This window comes from Ascochyta rabiei, chromosome 12, assembly GCF_004011695.2.
Source record: "Ascochyta rabiei chromosome 12, complete sequence".
Classification (NCBI taxonomy): domain Eukaryota; kingdom Fungi; phylum Ascomycota; class Dothideomycetes; order Pleosporales; family Didymellaceae; genus Ascochyta; species Ascochyta rabiei.
Genome location: NC_082416.1, coordinates 396,028 through 410,105, shown reverse-complemented (window position 1 = coordinate 410,105; position 14,078 = coordinate 396,028). Strand labels below are relative to the sequence as shown.

Below are 14,078 nucleotides of genomic sequence, written 5' to 3'. Positions count from 1 at the left end.
CCAGCTCCCGGCTTCCAGAACACGGCCGCCATCATGCGCTGGAGGCTGCCGGCCCCCACCCGCTCTTGGCTGCTTGCTAGCCGTCGCCCGTATGCCACTTCGACGCGAGCTGCAGACTCCTTGAAGATCTTGTTCTGCGGCTCCGATGACTTCAGCATCATCTCGCTGCGCGCCCTGGACGCGGCAAGGCGCCGTCTGCCCGGCCTCATCGACGAGATCCACGTCGCTCACCGCCCGGCGAAGCCGACGGGTAGGGGCCTCAAGACCCTGCGACCAGGTAATGACTCCTGCATGCGCATCGTCAAGAAACAAGACACTGACACCACAAAGTGCCCATCACACAGGCCGCACGCGACCTCTCCCTCCCCACCCACACCCTCGACACCTTCACCGGCTGGACGCCCCCATTCTCCTACAACCTGGTCGTTGCCGTGTCCTTTGGCCTGCTCGTCCCGCCGCGCATCCTCTCCCTGGCACCCTACGGCGGTCTGAATGTCCACCCTTCGCTGCTCCCCGACCTGCGCGGCGCTGCCCCCATCGAACACGCGATCCTGAAGCGGCGCGAATACACAGGCGTCAGTGTGCAGACCCTGCATCCCACCCACTTCGACCAAGGCGTCGTGCTGGCCCAGACTCCGCCCCCGGGCATATCCATTGCCAAACACGAGACGGCTGCCGAGCTGGAGGGGCGGCTCGCTGCAGCAGGAGCAGACATGCTCGTCGACGTGCTGCACACGCGCAAGTTTGTCTCCCCGCTACAAGGCGTGGGCTGGTATGCTCAGTCGAACAGGCCCCTCGACCATGCGCCCAAGATCACCAAGCAGCATGGCTTCATCGACTTCACGGCCATGCACATGGACCAGATCCTGGCTGTCCATCGCGCCCTGGGCGACACATGGTGCACGCTCCCCAATGGCGACCGGCTGGTCATGCATGAGCTCGTCACTCTACCCTACACAAACACACACGGCCAGCCCGGTCTGTGGGCTCAGCACCACGGTCCCGACCCCCTGTTCCGAGCAGCCTGTGGGCGTGTGGGCCGTATAGAATCGAGTACCTATGCGGGCGGCAAGGCGGGCAGGGGGAATGCAAAGGTGAAGAAGTTGCTCCTCAACCCATGTAGAGTGCAGTTGATGTAGGAGAGTATACTAGACTTTAAATAAACTACATAAAGTAAAGTTGATATAGGAGAGTATACTAGACTTGATTATAAACTACATAAAGTGTAGTTGATAGAGGAGAGTATACCAGACTTGATTATAAACTACATAAAGTGTAGTTGATAGAGGAGAGTATACTAGACTGTAATATAAACTATATAAAGTGCAGTGAATGTAAGAGACTACAACTAGACTTCCCCCATCATATAGAGCGTTCGGCATCATATTGGAAAGCCAATCACCTATCAAGACAGCACCGTCAGCTCGCAAGACGAATGTAGTGCCTGTGCAGCAAATCACATTCTCAACCTCCCTCCCAGACTCTCGTCTAGGAAACTTGCACGTCCCAGGAGAACGCATGACAGTCGTTCCGCGCGCCGTTATTGGCGTGCCTGGACGAGAATAGCGGTTTCAACGACCTGCTTCCGGCAGTTTGGTAGCTGGTCAGGGGCCAGACGCCCCACTTCGACCTTTGACCATCAGCGTCAACCCTGTCGTTCGTCTCAACACGGATATCAGGACGTCACCGAGCTCGACGGGCGCATGAAACAGCTGAGGACCGAATATGGCCGTCTCTGCTGCTTCCGCTCGAGTTCCTCCCTTCCCTCTCAAGGGCAAGCTGTCCTGACCGAATTGCACTCCCTGTTTCACGGACCGAGCCTCCGCCCTAGATTGCCAGCCTTGTACGGACGAGGACCACCGGATTTGAACAGCCTTGCGAAGGGACTCGCCCTGCCTTGGACCCTCACCAATCTTGGCCTTGACTTGTCAACTGATAGTGGAGCCTCGTGCGTTTTTGCACCTTCACGCCCCATCATGCACGCCTCGCTGTCGACATGGCTGGCGGTCTCAGCAGCCGTGTGGCCCACAGTCACAGCCTTCTATCCCTACCGGTACGATGACGGTAGCAAACCGACCGCTTCAAGTCGGCGAAGCACTCGACTCCCAAGGCCAGATTCGAGGTCCGTCACACTGCCACTACGCCGCGTACCGGCCTCTCTCCGAACCCGCCAGAACGCGTACAACATCGTCAACTCGAAAGACCCTACGCAAAAGAACAGCGTAGCGATCGACCAAGACGGGAGCGACCTGAGCTACATGGTTGCCGTGACGATTGGAGACAGCAAAGAGGAATACCATCTGCTCCTGGATTCAGCTGCGAGCAACACCTGGGTCATGGGGCAAGACTGCAAGAGCGATGCTTGTGGGATACATACCACCTTTGGCCACGGAGATTCAAGCTCTCTCCAAGTGAGGCGGACCGTCCAGCAAACAGCACAGCAAGTGACTAACGAATCTGACAGACGCAAGACACGCCTTTCAGCGTCACCTACGGCACGGGCTCTGTCAGTGGTACCCTCGCGACCGACACACTGCACATTGGCGTCTCTCTCTCTCCCTCCGTGACCTTTGGCCTCGCAACCAACGTCTCGTCAGAATTCAAGGCCTACCCCATGGACGGCATCCTCGGCATCGGCCGCGGCGCGAATGTCAAGGGAGCAGTAGACGCGCCTCAGATCATGGATGCCCTGAAGACCGAGAACCTAATCGGCTCAAAGCTCTATGGCATCCACCTCAGTCGCTCCTCGGATGGCTTGAACGACGGCGAGCTAGACCTCGGTGACGTCAACAAAGCCCGTTTCTCCGGCGACCTGAACTGGCTAGACTGCGAGCCCAACGACACAGGTTTCTGGGAGGTTGCCATCTCGGACGCCTCTGTGAACGGCAAGACACTCGGTCTGCAAGGGAAGAAGGGCATCATGGACACGGGCACGTCTTACATCCTGATGCCGCCCGCCGACGCACTAGCCATCCACTCCCAGATCCCCAACTTCGCACAGAGCGGCGAGACGTTCAGCGTGCCATGCGACACCAAAACCCCACTACAATTCATCTTCGGAAAAACAGGCTACAACATCTCCACCACAGACTGGCTAGGCGGCAAGCTCGACTCGGGACTATGCCGGAGCAACATGGTAGGCCGGCAGACGTTCAACGAGAGCCAGTGGCTCATCGGCGACGTATTCCTCAAGAACGTGTACTCTGTCTTCGACTTTGACGGGAATCGAGTCGGGCTCGGCACACCCGGTACCGGAGATGATCAGCAGAGCTCCAGCTCTGCGGCTTCGTCGTCTCCCTCGTCTCCCTCGGCCACGGGCGCCTCGCAATCCAGCGCAGCGCCAGCCGCGACGCAGACAGTCGCCGTCGAGGGCAGTCCAGACCCGAGTTCGACTCCTGTTGCCGAGAGCCAGGGACAGAGCGCGCAGCAGGGCGGGGCTGCTGGGGCGGTAAAAGCGCCTCTGATGCTGTTCACGTGCGCTCTGTCGCTCGCTGTATTCGTATAAGCTTTTTTTTGCATTTACCTGTTGGAGTTGGCCCGGAGTTGGTGCATGACAGGCAAGGCGTTCACAACAGCATGACATGGCACAGCATCGTATGCTATGGCATGGCATAGCATGGCGTAGCATAGTATAGCACAGCATAGCATCAAAGCATTAAATAATGAACAACATGAACCTATACACAACAACCAGCTCTTCAACTACACAACCACACTTATTACTACTACTCTTCTACTACTACTCTTCTACTCCTATAGTACCTACTACTTGCATCCTAACCTACCTACACACAACAACCAGCTCGTTGACTACACAACCACACTTATTACTACTTCTACTCTTCTGCCCTTGCGGCACCTACTACTTGTATCATTTCCCTCTTTCCATTACTACATCCACCTAGGACTATTACGTATAGTAAGGTGTTTATATAGTGTAGTATAGTACAGCACAGCACAGTACACAACAACAAAACACCCTACCAAGCAACAGAGCACCATCTACAAAGCTAATCGCACAGCACCCTATATTGGTCTGCGAGAAAATACACCTATAGCATGCTTTTCTCTTGGCGTGCTAGGCCTTATCGTCACCTGCTGTGCTTGCTGCAGCTCACTGCCGAGCTCGGGGGTTTTGGGTCGTGTCGGGGGTACTGGAGATATGCGGTTGTTGGGTATAGGTGGGGGTGTGATGTGGTGTAGTGTAGTGTGGTGTGGTGTAAATACGGTAGAATAGAGTAAACTAAAAGACACCGTACTCTAGTTCAATACAAGGAGATCATAACGAGGCATCGCACGCGATGATATGGGGCCGTTCAACGTAATGTGAGGTGACATGACAGGAACGACACCACGCGCTGTGCGACGATACCGATGGTTTGCACTGCTGTTCAGATCCACGTGACGCGTGGAGAGTCGAGGTGGGTGCATATGCAGCAGACAGAGATGGGATGGAGGGAGAGGAAGGAAGGAAGGATGGAGGGAGAGGAAGGAAGGAAGGAAAAGCACACACCTCAGCTACCGTCCTCTCAATACCCACACCACGGCCAGACACTCACAACCGAGCAAGCCATGATCGAACGGGCAGGCAGGGTAAAACGCAAAACAGACAGACAGACAGACAGACGCTGCCAACGCAAGCTCAGTGATAACCCTGCGTATCTACCGGCTGCCGCTGTTGCCGTCTGTTGCCACTACCATCGCCATCGTCAGCGCCAACTCCCAGGAAAAACAATACAGCTACACCAACAGCCAAAGGCCCATCTGACCCAAAGCGACGCTGTCCTCATAACGGCACATTCTGTTACCTTGGGCGGCGCATGTTGCGTTGGCGTTGGCATGGGCATGGCTTAGACGTGAAGAGCATGGTGTGGTATGGTATGGTATGGCATGGTATGGCATGATATGCGAAGAAACGAGCAGCAAGCAAATTGATATCGATCCGATAAGGAAAACGAAAGGACGACTCCGATTGACCTGACTGAACCGAACCGATAGCATAGCAATAGCAATAGCAAGTATGAGAGAGTGGTGTAGACTTGCATGCAGTAAGAATGTCCAGCAACGTGACGTGCGAGCAGCGGCACGGCATGGTAGGCAACGCAAAGCAGAGCAAAGCAAAGCAAAGCAAAGCACGTTATTAGAAAGATCCTACCATTGCTGGAAATCGATAGCAGCTCAATCTCGACCCACACGCTCCGAGCAAATAACCCCATCATAGACTGCCCCAAGATGATGTACTACTTCCAAACAAGAAAGATCCTGCGCACTAACGCCTCGAACAGGTGCCGTGGAAGAAATGGCTCTCACTGGCCAGGACAGGTTGATTCGTCTTCCACCTCACCCTTCATTCACATGTGGTTCGCCCACGATTAACACATCAAGGCCGCCACAGTGTTGTTCTTGTCCAGGATCAACATGGTGCGGCTGTGGCGGCTCCGGTCCATTCACACCTTCTTGACTCCATCTACAAGACTGTGCACTTGGACTTCTTCTTCTCTTTCCGGGTGAGCAGGGCAGCTCGTGTGGCGTGCTCGAATACCTCCCGGACACCCTCGTTGGTCTTTGCCGAGCACTCAAGGTACTTCTGGGCGCCGATCTTCTTGCGGACGTCCTCAGCCTGGTCATGGTTAGCTGTTGTCACGTTGCGGGCCAAGTGGGTTGACTGACCTGCTCGGGAGTTACAGGCTTCTGGGAGGTCTTGTGCAGCTCTTCAATAGTCTTCTGGTCGAAGCGCAGATCCTTCTTGCAGCCGACAAGGATGATGGGCAAGCCCTGGCAGAAGTGCAGAACCTCGGAGATCCACTACGGAGTGGTTAGCAGACGGCGTGTGCACATGAGAGCGGCATGGACGGTACCTTCTCCTGTACGTTGTCGAGCGAATCGGGCGAGTCGATGGCAAAGCAGATCAGGATGACGTGGGAGTCTGGGTATGAAAGAGGGCGGAGACGGTCGTAATCTTCCTGGCCGGCGGTATCCCAGAGGGCGAGCTCGACGTGCTTGCCATCGACCTCGACGTCGGCGACGTAGTTTTCGAAGACAGTGGGGACGTAGACCTGCGCGGGGATGATGTCAGTGTGTGTGCATTGTGGAGCGGCCGCTGTGTTTGCGGCCAGGCACGGCCATGGAGGCGCAGGCGGGCCAGGCTGACGCAGCTCAGGGACGGGGCGCGGGAGCGCGGTGTAGACTGACCTCAGGGAAGGTGCCCTTGGAGAAGACACTGCGAGCACGTTGTCAGTCGTTGCGAGGGCGGACAAAGGGGGCAGCGTGCGCGATAGGCGTCTGGGCGTCGACTTACATGAGCAGACAGGTCTTTCCGCAGGCGCCGTCACCGACAATCACGAGCTTGCGACGGATCTCGGCCATTTTGGTGTGTGTCGGGGGGAGGGTGGGGATAACGGGCAGTGTTTGCGGTGGTGCTGGGCGGGCAGGGAGTTAGCAGGTGAGATGGAGAAAGGGTGGTTGATGTAGAGGGTTGTGAAGATGAAGGGCACGCTCCACGCTGCTAGGCTGGGCGGCTGGGCCGTGCTGCGGCTGAGCTGGGCCAAACGTCGCCCGGGGAGGCTGTGGCTGATGCATGCGTACCGTGCAGTCAAGAAGACAGCTTATGACGCAAGCTGATAAGGGGCAACGTGTGGTGTGTGGTGGGCGGTGTGCGTGGGCAGAGGGTGGTGAAGTGGTGAAGTAGTGAAGTGGTGAAGTGGTGTTGATATGAGGAGGCAAGACGTTCCACGGCAACAAGTCGGTCTAGCAGGACGACGACGATAGAGTGGACGCTGATGCAGCCACGCGCCAGACCGCTACCACTCGTGATCTGCACTTATTCCTCCAGTACGACACTAAATGTCTTGCAACCATCCCTCTGTGAATCACACACGCACTCTCTCTCTCTCTCTCTCTCTCTCTCACACACACACACACACCCACACCCACACACACACAAGAACCCGCACGCCAGCAGTGAGTGCAGCAGCCTCTTCGCTCTGACGGCCACGGCACCTGCCGACGGCTCAACAATCACTGGCAGTGAGCGCAGCCTGGGATGCGCGTCATTCGTCATCCAACAAGAGCTTTATAGTTGTTTCAGAAACAACACTCGGTTTGATATGCGGCCGCTTGCCTGTCGTTTCCCCACGTCTTGTCCCGCAGAACAGCAAGAACAAGTCCGCCCGTCCTGCACCGATGCTCCCAGTGTGGTCACCGCTTATCTACTATCGTAGGCCGGACAACAGTCTTATTAGCCTGCCCTGCAATCACGCTCTCGGATGCCTGTCCTCCTGTCCTGGCGGAGCCTGGAACTGCGGGGCCGCCGGTGAAATGCGTCACAAACAGCAATCGATTCGCCCGGCCACTCTTGTTGTGTTTTGAGTTGCCTCTTTGTTCTCCGCAACCACGACTGGCGTTCAGGGTCTGTCGCGGTCCACCTGCAGCTGCATCACCTCTCTTGGCATTGCAGTGTCGAATGACAGCCCTGCATGTCTCTGCATAGGTATTGCGAGCATCTTGGTTTGTTTTGAGTGATTACAGTCCAGACAAGCCCTCACGTGAGAAGTTCCAGCCACAGAACAAAAGTGGACCACGTGAGAACAGTCAGCCACAGAACAAAGGTAGATGCACGCGCTTCTGCCGCTTTCTTTGGGTGACTCGGATGCCTCCACAGGAAGTTCGCGAGAAGCCACGAATGAGACGCAGAACCGGGACATCGAACATTCACCTAGATCTGTACTTGATACACATTGCGCTTTGCGGAGTTGGGGATGCACGTGCTGGCTGTTGCCCTCTTTGCTTCTACGACCTTCTATCTTGACGCGTGAAATGGTGAAAGCGCGCCTGGAGTGCAGCTACGCTAAGTGGGTGGGGCAACTTATCCCCGGGTCGCTCGCTCGACATCATAGTCGACCTTCACTACTGTCTGGGGCGCACGACGACTTTCTTTCTTACTGCATATTAATCTCCTGCGCCACTCCGCTTCTTGTCTCGCATACCCAACATGGCCGATCACGAAATGACAGACCCTTCGCCGCAGGAGCAAGACACCGCCATGTCTGACGCCGACAAGGTACAGCTCCAAGACAGCTCTCGTCCAAAGAGAAAAGCTGACGACCATATCGCGCAGATTCGAGCCAAGCGCCTGGCCAAACTTGGAGGCCCACCCACCTCACGACCATCCTGCACAGCACCTGAAGCCTCAGGCTCAGCTCCAGCGTCTGGCACCTCGTCACCGAAGCCTGCAACCACCCAGCCTCCACGGACGTCTGATTTGGGCTCGCAGTCAGATGGCAAGATAGAGCAGGAGCCAGCGTCGCGCATCAACATCAAGCCAGCTGTCAGCGCGAGCACTCCCGCCCCGCCGCCACCTGCGCCGAAGACACAAGATGTCAGCATCGAAGCGTGGACAGACCGCACAATCAGTGGCATCTTCAGGATAACCCTAGAAGAAGGGCGGACACAAGATCCACACGGCCACAAGGTCTACTTTGCATTGAGTTCAAAGCAAGATCTTGAAGACGAAGGCCGGCCGCTCCGGTTCACTACCGATATGCTGGACTCGGTTGTGTTGGAAGCTGCATCGAGCCATATGCACGGAAATGCGCTGGAATATCTCCTTGGGTGCTGGAAGCGAGTGGCAAAGCAGACCAAGAGCATTGCCAACAAGAACGATCCAAATTACGAGATTGTGCGAGAGCTTCGGCGGATATGCTTCAACTACGCCATCTTCGCCGCCACCATGCCTGACATGTTTGGTGAAGAAGCGCCCTTGGAGAACGCGCTGACCGACCGCCTGCTGCTCGGACCTGAAGACGATCGCGGCATCTGCTTCGACTTCCTCCAAGAAGCCTGCACCCGTGCTGAGGACGACGACACTGCTAAAGAGGCGCTGGTGGCTGCTGTGGAAGACTTGAGCCGGCGATTGGCGAGAACATCCATGAACAGCGACTACAAGCCTTACATGCTGGCACTTCGTAGCCTCATCCGCTTCCCGCCACTCGTCACTGCTCTGGTGCGATCAGACACGTTCTTACCTGCTGATATTGAGGCACAGTCCATTGAGACAAAAACTCTCCTTGGGCCTTTCTTTCGACTGTCCCCCATGCAGGGCGAGGTCGCGGTGAACTATTTCTCTGGTGCAGCAGGCGGAGACAAGGGTCTCATTGCTAACGCCCAACGGGCTCTCCGTATGACACTACAAACCCACCAGGACGAACTATTCGACATCGCAAACACGTTCATCAAGAACAAAGACTCGCGAGAGTCTATGCTCAACTGGTTCGCCCTTACTGTGAACAAGAACCACAAGCGACGAGCTTTGCAAGTCGACGCTAAGACTGTATCGACAGATGGCTTCATGGTCAACGTTACCGTTGTCCTGGACCGACTTTGTGAGCCCTTCATGGACGCAACCTTTGCCAAGATTGACAAAATCGACATCGGGTATTTACGACGAGCGCCGCGTATTGACATCAAAGACGAGACCAAGATCAACGCCGACGAGAAGACGTCCGACGAGTTCTACAGTAATAAGCTGGACGGGACCAGCAACTTCATCTCTGAGGTTTTCTTCCTGACTGTGGCCGCCCATCACTACGGTACCGAGGCTGCCAACGCGAAGCTTTCGTCGTTACAAAAGGACGTCAAGTGGCTTAAGAAGGAACTCGAGAAGTTCGAGACGGAACGGCACAAGTATGCGTCGAACCCGATTCAGCTGAAGCTTTTCGATAACCACGTCAAGAAGATCAAAGATCAAATAGAACGAGGTACATGCACTAGCTACGCCATTATAGGCGTACTTGGAGACGAAGTCATGCAGTCCCGGTCCATGCAACTCATGCGATATGTTATCGTCTGGTTGCTACGCATCGTTTCTGGGACCGATTTCCCCAGGCAGGAATTGCAGCTGCCTCTTCCTAACGAACAGTCTCTGGCGTTCCGCTGTCTCCCTGAATACTTTGTTGAAGACATCGTCGGCAACTTCAAGTTCATCACCCGCATGATGCCGCATATCATCACTTCGACTCAGTGCGAAGAGCTTGTAAAGATCTGCATTGTCTTCCTCCGAAGCTCAGAGTACATCAAGAACCCATACTTGAAGTCTGGTCTCGTAACCATCCTCTGCCACGGAGTTTGGGAGATCCAAGGCCGCTCAAAGGGCGTACTTGGTGACACGTTATTCGGAAACAAGTTTGCCATGAAGCACTTGCTGCATGCGCTGATGCAGTTCTACAACGAGTGCGAAAGCACAGGGGCACACACGCAGTTCTATGACAAGTTCAACATAAGATATGAGATCTTCCAGGTAATCAAGTGCATCTGGCCAAACCCAGTCTACCGTGACAACCTTGCCACAGAAGCACGGTACGTATATTCAATGCTGTCCAACCAAGGTGCGTATTCATACTAACGCGAGCAGTGTCAACCTTGAGTTCTTCGTGCAGTTTGTCAACTTGCTACTGAACGATGTCACTTTCGTTCTTGACGAGTCGTTTACTGCCTTCACACAGATCCACGATACCTCAAAGGAACTCAAGAGCGACCCGAACATGGACCAGGCTGTGCGTCAGGAGAAGGAGGAGAAGCTTACTGCTGCGCAGAGCAAGGCCAAGAGCTACATGCAGCTGACCAACGAGACGGTTGCTATGTTGAAGCTGTTTACCGAAGCGCTCGCCGACTCGTTTACCAAGAAAGAGGTTGTTGTTCGACTTGCGCATATGCTTGACTACAATCTAGAAGCCTTGGTTGGGCCTAAGAAATCGAGCCTGAAGGTTGAAAATCCCGAAGAATACGGATGGAATCCTCGCCAAATGCTGGCTGAGCTGACAGACGTCTACCTCAACCTACGGAATAGGCAGTCATTTATCGATGCTGTTGCCACAGATGGACGCTCCTACCGGCCGGAGTACTGGATAGAAGCGCACAAGATCATGTCCAGGTTCTACCTGAAAGATGACCAGCAGCTTCAACAGTGGGAGGCCATGGCGCGTGAAATCAGCGCTTCAAAGGAAGCTGCCGACATGGACGAGGCCGACCTGGGAGAGTATCCTGACGAGTACACAGATCCTATCCTTGCAACGCTGATGGAAGACCCTGTCATCCTGCCCACCAGCAAGAACACGGTCGACCGGAGTACGATCCAGAGCCATCTGCTGAGTGATCCGCACGACCCTTTCAATCGTAGTCCGCTGAAGATTGAGGACGTTATTCCCAACGATGCTCTCAGGAAAGAGATCTTGACCTGGAAGGCAGAGCTACTGGCGAAGAAGAGAGCTGAGCGTACCGCCGCGTCGGCCGCAGCGGCCGCAGCCGAGCCCATGGAGACGTCGTAGTCGGGCGTGCTCAACAGGGGTTTACGATTGTGCATTGAGGGTGTTTTGGTGTTTATCATGCAGCCGTGCGTCTGCTTCGGAATCTTGAAGGCCTCCGCTGGTTTCAGCATGGCTGGTCTGCAATCATTTGGTGGGCTTGATCGTTAGGTGCATCTCAGATGCATCGCCATACACTGCATCTGGGCTTTCCTACGGGCCGTTTGAAGGCGATAGACTATGATCAACGGCATCTGCGGTTAGACATGCACCCCTGACAAGATCAAGACACGAGGTCGATAGTTCCCTGTATAGCGTCTAGACGGAACGATCTTGCATGAGCGCTTGCCCACCCCAATAGTATCCCACAACATGTAATGTTACAATGATGGTGGCGGACCAGCTCACGCCGACTTCTCCTCCTTCTCGCGCTTGCCGAAAGTGTACGCCAGTCCGCAGCCCACGACGTTAACAGCACAGAGCGCCAGCGAGCCACCTCTTACCACGCCTCTCACGGTGAACTTATTCTTCAGTCGCTGCCGTACATTATCAGTTCATGACGACTCCATCGTAGGCCGGATTTCGGGTTGATTGGAGACTCACCTGGCTTCTCCGCAGGGCTAGCAGGCCGTACAGCCCACTCCACGCAGCAGTGATGCCCGCGGCGTCGGTCTTGTAGTTGCTGAGGTTCAGGTAGGAGGAGAAGAGCAGGACCGGGGTGAAGAGCATGGGGAGGGGCTGGAAGGGCCGGGCATGTTGAGCTGTGATGAGTGTTGCGAGCAGAGTGGGCGGTACGGAATTTTCTGCAGGGGAGGGGGGTCAGTGGTTGCGACTTTCAAGTTGCATGCAGATGGGGTGTGAGGTGGGTGGCACGTGAGATGCTGTTGTACGGGGGAGACGTACCGCCCCAGTTGCGCAGCGCTTGGAGAGTGGATTGCTTTGTTTCTTCGGACATTGTGCAGGACGGGGAGGAATGGCAATTGGGGAAATGCAGCGAGGGAATCGACGTCTCCAGATGGAGAGGCTGCGATGTGCAAGTCGCAGTTCAATGACGTGAAGTCCGTGCCCATGCGGGCTTGCTAGCGACTGGTCACTGGTGTCTGGAAAGCGAAAGCTGGAAAGTGTGGCCTCGACCGAGATTCAACGCTGCCGAGCCGCATCCTTCTGGCATCTCACAACAACAGATCGCCTTGTCTCTGCCACGCTCGCCACCCGCGCATTTCCCCCCACCGCTGCTGCATTTGACCGCGCACAACACCGCCTGGCACACCCTCACCGTTTGACCTCGCGGCCACCTCCGCGGCCAACCCCCAGCCCACAGACCCCTCCGCAAGACAAGACAAGATAAGACAAGACAAGATAAGACAAGACAAGACAAGACAAGACAAGACAAGATAAGACAAGACAAGACAAGACAAGACAAGACAAGACAACACAAGACGAGACAACACAACACAAACAAGACAACACAAGACAAGACAAGACAAGACAAGACAAGACAACACAACACAACACAACACAACACAACACAACACAAGACAACACAACACAACACAACACAACACAAACAACACAACACACCACTGCCATGTCCGAACGCACACATCACGACGGCTCTGCGGGTCGCGCGTACACGGTCGAGCAGAAAGCAGCGGTGCTGCGCATAAGAAAATGCGCGCCCACGGCGTACTACGAGATCCTCGGCCTCGAAGAGGTCAGGAAGACGTGCACAGACGGCGAAATCAAGAAGGCGTACAGAAAGCTGTCGCTGCTCACACATCCGGACAAAAACGGATACGCCGGCGCAGACGAGGCGTTCAAGCTCGTCTCCAAGGCCTTCCAGGTGCTCAGCGATCCGGACAAGAAGAACAAATTCGACCAGTTCGGCGGAGACCCAGACGCGCGCTTCAACCCGGCAGCCGCGGGCGCCGGAGGCGGAGGGTCGCCGTTCAGTGGATTCGCGGGGCAGCGGGGAGGCGGATTCCAGGAGGAGATGACGCCCGAGGAACTGTTCCGGCAGTTCTTTGGCGGGGGATTCGGCGCGCCGTTCGGTAGGTCCAAGTGCCACACTCGTGTTGGGCGTGCGAGAGCGAGCGACGGGCTAATGTAGATAGGCGGCTTCGACACAGGGCCAGGCTTCGTCTTCAACCTCGGCGGCGGACCCGGCGTGCGCGTACATCAGTTTGGCGGCGGACGGCCGAGGAGAAGACCGGGGACGGCGCAGCCGCCGGGCCAGGAAGCGACGCCGGGGATGGGCAACATGCTGGGCAACCTGCTGCCGCTGCTCTTCCTGTTCGTGCTGCCGCTGCTGTCGAGCCTCTTCTCCGGCGGCTCGTCGAGCTCCGGCCCGAGCTTTGCCTTCACCCCGCAGCGAGACTACACGTGTCTGCACAAGTCGCAGGGCGCCTTCGGCGTCAACTACTACGTCGCGCCCGCCGTATGCAGCGAGTACGGCGGCAACCCCCGAGACAAGCGGTGGAAGGCGCTGGACAAGCAGGTCGAGGCCTCGTACGTGCACACGCTCGACGTGCGGTGCAGCAACGAGCAGTACACACAGAGCAAGAAGATGCAGGACGCGCAAGGCTGGTTCTTCGTCGACGAAGAGGCCATGGCACAGGCCCGCAGCATGCCCATGCCCAACTGCGACCTGCTGGCCAAGCACGGACTGCGCCGGCGGTACTGAGCCACGTCGACGCTCTGTGGCTAGGTGTTTTTTCTTCTTTTCGATTCTGTAGTAATTATTGGCGACCCGGGGAAGAAGGGGGAGGAAGAAGAGGGAAA

The 14,078-nt window shown here is 56.0% G+C and overlaps 6 protein-coding genes across 6 annotated transcripts, besides 14 other annotated features; 4 read left to right on the top strand and 2 right to left on the bottom strand.

Annotated features, from left to right (window-relative positions):
* Nucleotides 1-33: 33 nt before the first annotated feature.
* Nucleotides 34-1,139, top strand: EKO05_0007227 (Methionyl-tRNA formyltransferase; the record flags this gene model as incomplete). The annotated part of the gene is made up of 2 exons (XM_038944504.1): nt 34-277; nt 331-1,139. The coding sequence occupies 2 exons, from the start codon at nt 34-36 to the stop codon at nt 1,137-1,139; spliced, it is 1,053 nt and encodes a 350-aa protein (XP_038792309.1).
* A 564-nt stretch (nt 1,140-1,703) lies between these two features.
* Nucleotides 1,704-3,505, top strand: EKO05_0007226 (uncharacterized protein; the record flags this gene model as incomplete). Its single annotated transcript, XM_038944541.2, has 2 exons — nt 1,704-2,411; nt 2,465-3,505. 2 exons carry the CDS (start codon nt 1,704-1,706, stop codon nt 3,503-3,505), a joined length of 1,749 nt encoding a protein of 582 aa, XP_038792310.2.
* Nucleotides 3,506-3,573: 68 nt separating this feature from the next.
* Nucleotides 3,574-3,656: a tandem repeat.
* Nucleotides 3,657-3,914: 258 nt separating this feature from the next.
* Nucleotides 3,915-3,979: a tandem repeat.
* Nucleotides 3,980-4,163: 184 nt separating this feature from the next.
* Nucleotides 4,164-4,221: a tandem repeat.
* Nucleotides 4,222-4,461: 240 nt separating this feature from the next.
* Nucleotides 4,462-4,503: a tandem repeat.
* A 102-nt stretch (nt 4,504-4,605) lies between these two features.
* Nucleotides 4,606-4,627: a tandem repeat.
* A 238-nt stretch (nt 4,628-4,865) lies between these two features.
* Nucleotides 4,866-4,899: a tandem repeat.
* A 198-nt stretch (nt 4,900-5,097) lies between these two features.
* Nucleotides 5,098-5,135: a tandem repeat.
* A 332-nt stretch (nt 5,136-5,467) lies between these two features.
* EKO05_0007225 (GTP-binding protein Rho1) lies at nt 5,468-6,366 on the bottom strand (the record flags this gene model as incomplete). Its single annotated transcript, XM_038944499.1, has 5 exons — nt 5,468-5,620; nt 5,671-5,805; nt 5,859-6,056; nt 6,193-6,220; nt 6,299-6,366. 5 exons carry the CDS (start codon nt 6,364-6,366, stop codon nt 5,468-5,470), a joined length of 582 nt encoding a protein of 193 aa, XP_038792311.1.
* Nucleotides 6,367-6,504: 138 nt separating this feature from the next.
* Nucleotides 6,505-6,545: a tandem repeat.
* A 123-nt stretch (nt 6,546-6,668) lies between these two features.
* Nucleotides 6,669-6,706: a tandem repeat.
* A 164-nt stretch (nt 6,707-6,870) lies between these two features.
* Nucleotides 6,871-6,880: a tandem repeat.
* Nucleotides 6,881-6,907: a tandem repeat.
* Nucleotides 6,908-6,942: a tandem repeat.
* Nucleotides 6,943-7,990: 1,048 nt separating this feature from the next.
* EKO05_0007224 (RING-type E3 ubiquitin transferase) lies at nt 7,991-11,321 on the top strand (the record flags this gene model as incomplete). The annotated part of the gene is made up of 3 exons (XM_059636997.1): nt 7,991-8,059; nt 8,117-10,353; nt 10,409-11,321. The coding sequence occupies 3 exons, from the start codon at nt 7,991-7,993 to the stop codon at nt 11,319-11,321; spliced, it is 3,219 nt and encodes a 1,072-aa protein (XP_059492980.1).
* Nucleotides 11,322-11,701: 380 nt separating this feature from the next.
* On the bottom strand, nt 11,702-12,252 carry EKO05_0007223 (uncharacterized protein; the record flags this gene model as incomplete). Its single annotated transcript, XM_038944520.1, has 3 exons — nt 11,702-11,833; nt 11,901-12,100; nt 12,201-12,252. 3 exons carry the CDS (start codon nt 12,250-12,252, stop codon nt 11,702-11,704), a joined length of 384 nt encoding a protein of 127 aa, XP_038792313.1.
* A 375-nt stretch (nt 12,253-12,627) lies between these two features.
* Nucleotides 12,628-12,873: a tandem repeat.
* Nucleotides 12,874-12,885: 12 nt separating this feature from the next.
* EKO05_0007222 (Chaperone protein dnaJ) lies at nt 12,886-13,980 on the top strand (the record flags this gene model as incomplete). The annotated part of the gene is made up of 2 exons (XM_038944506.1): nt 12,886-13,348; nt 13,412-13,980. The coding sequence occupies 2 exons, from the start codon at nt 12,886-12,888 to the stop codon at nt 13,978-13,980; spliced, it is 1,032 nt and encodes a 343-aa protein (XP_038792314.1).
* Nucleotides 13,570-13,608: a tandem repeat.
* Nucleotides 13,981-14,078: the final 98 nt, after the last annotated feature.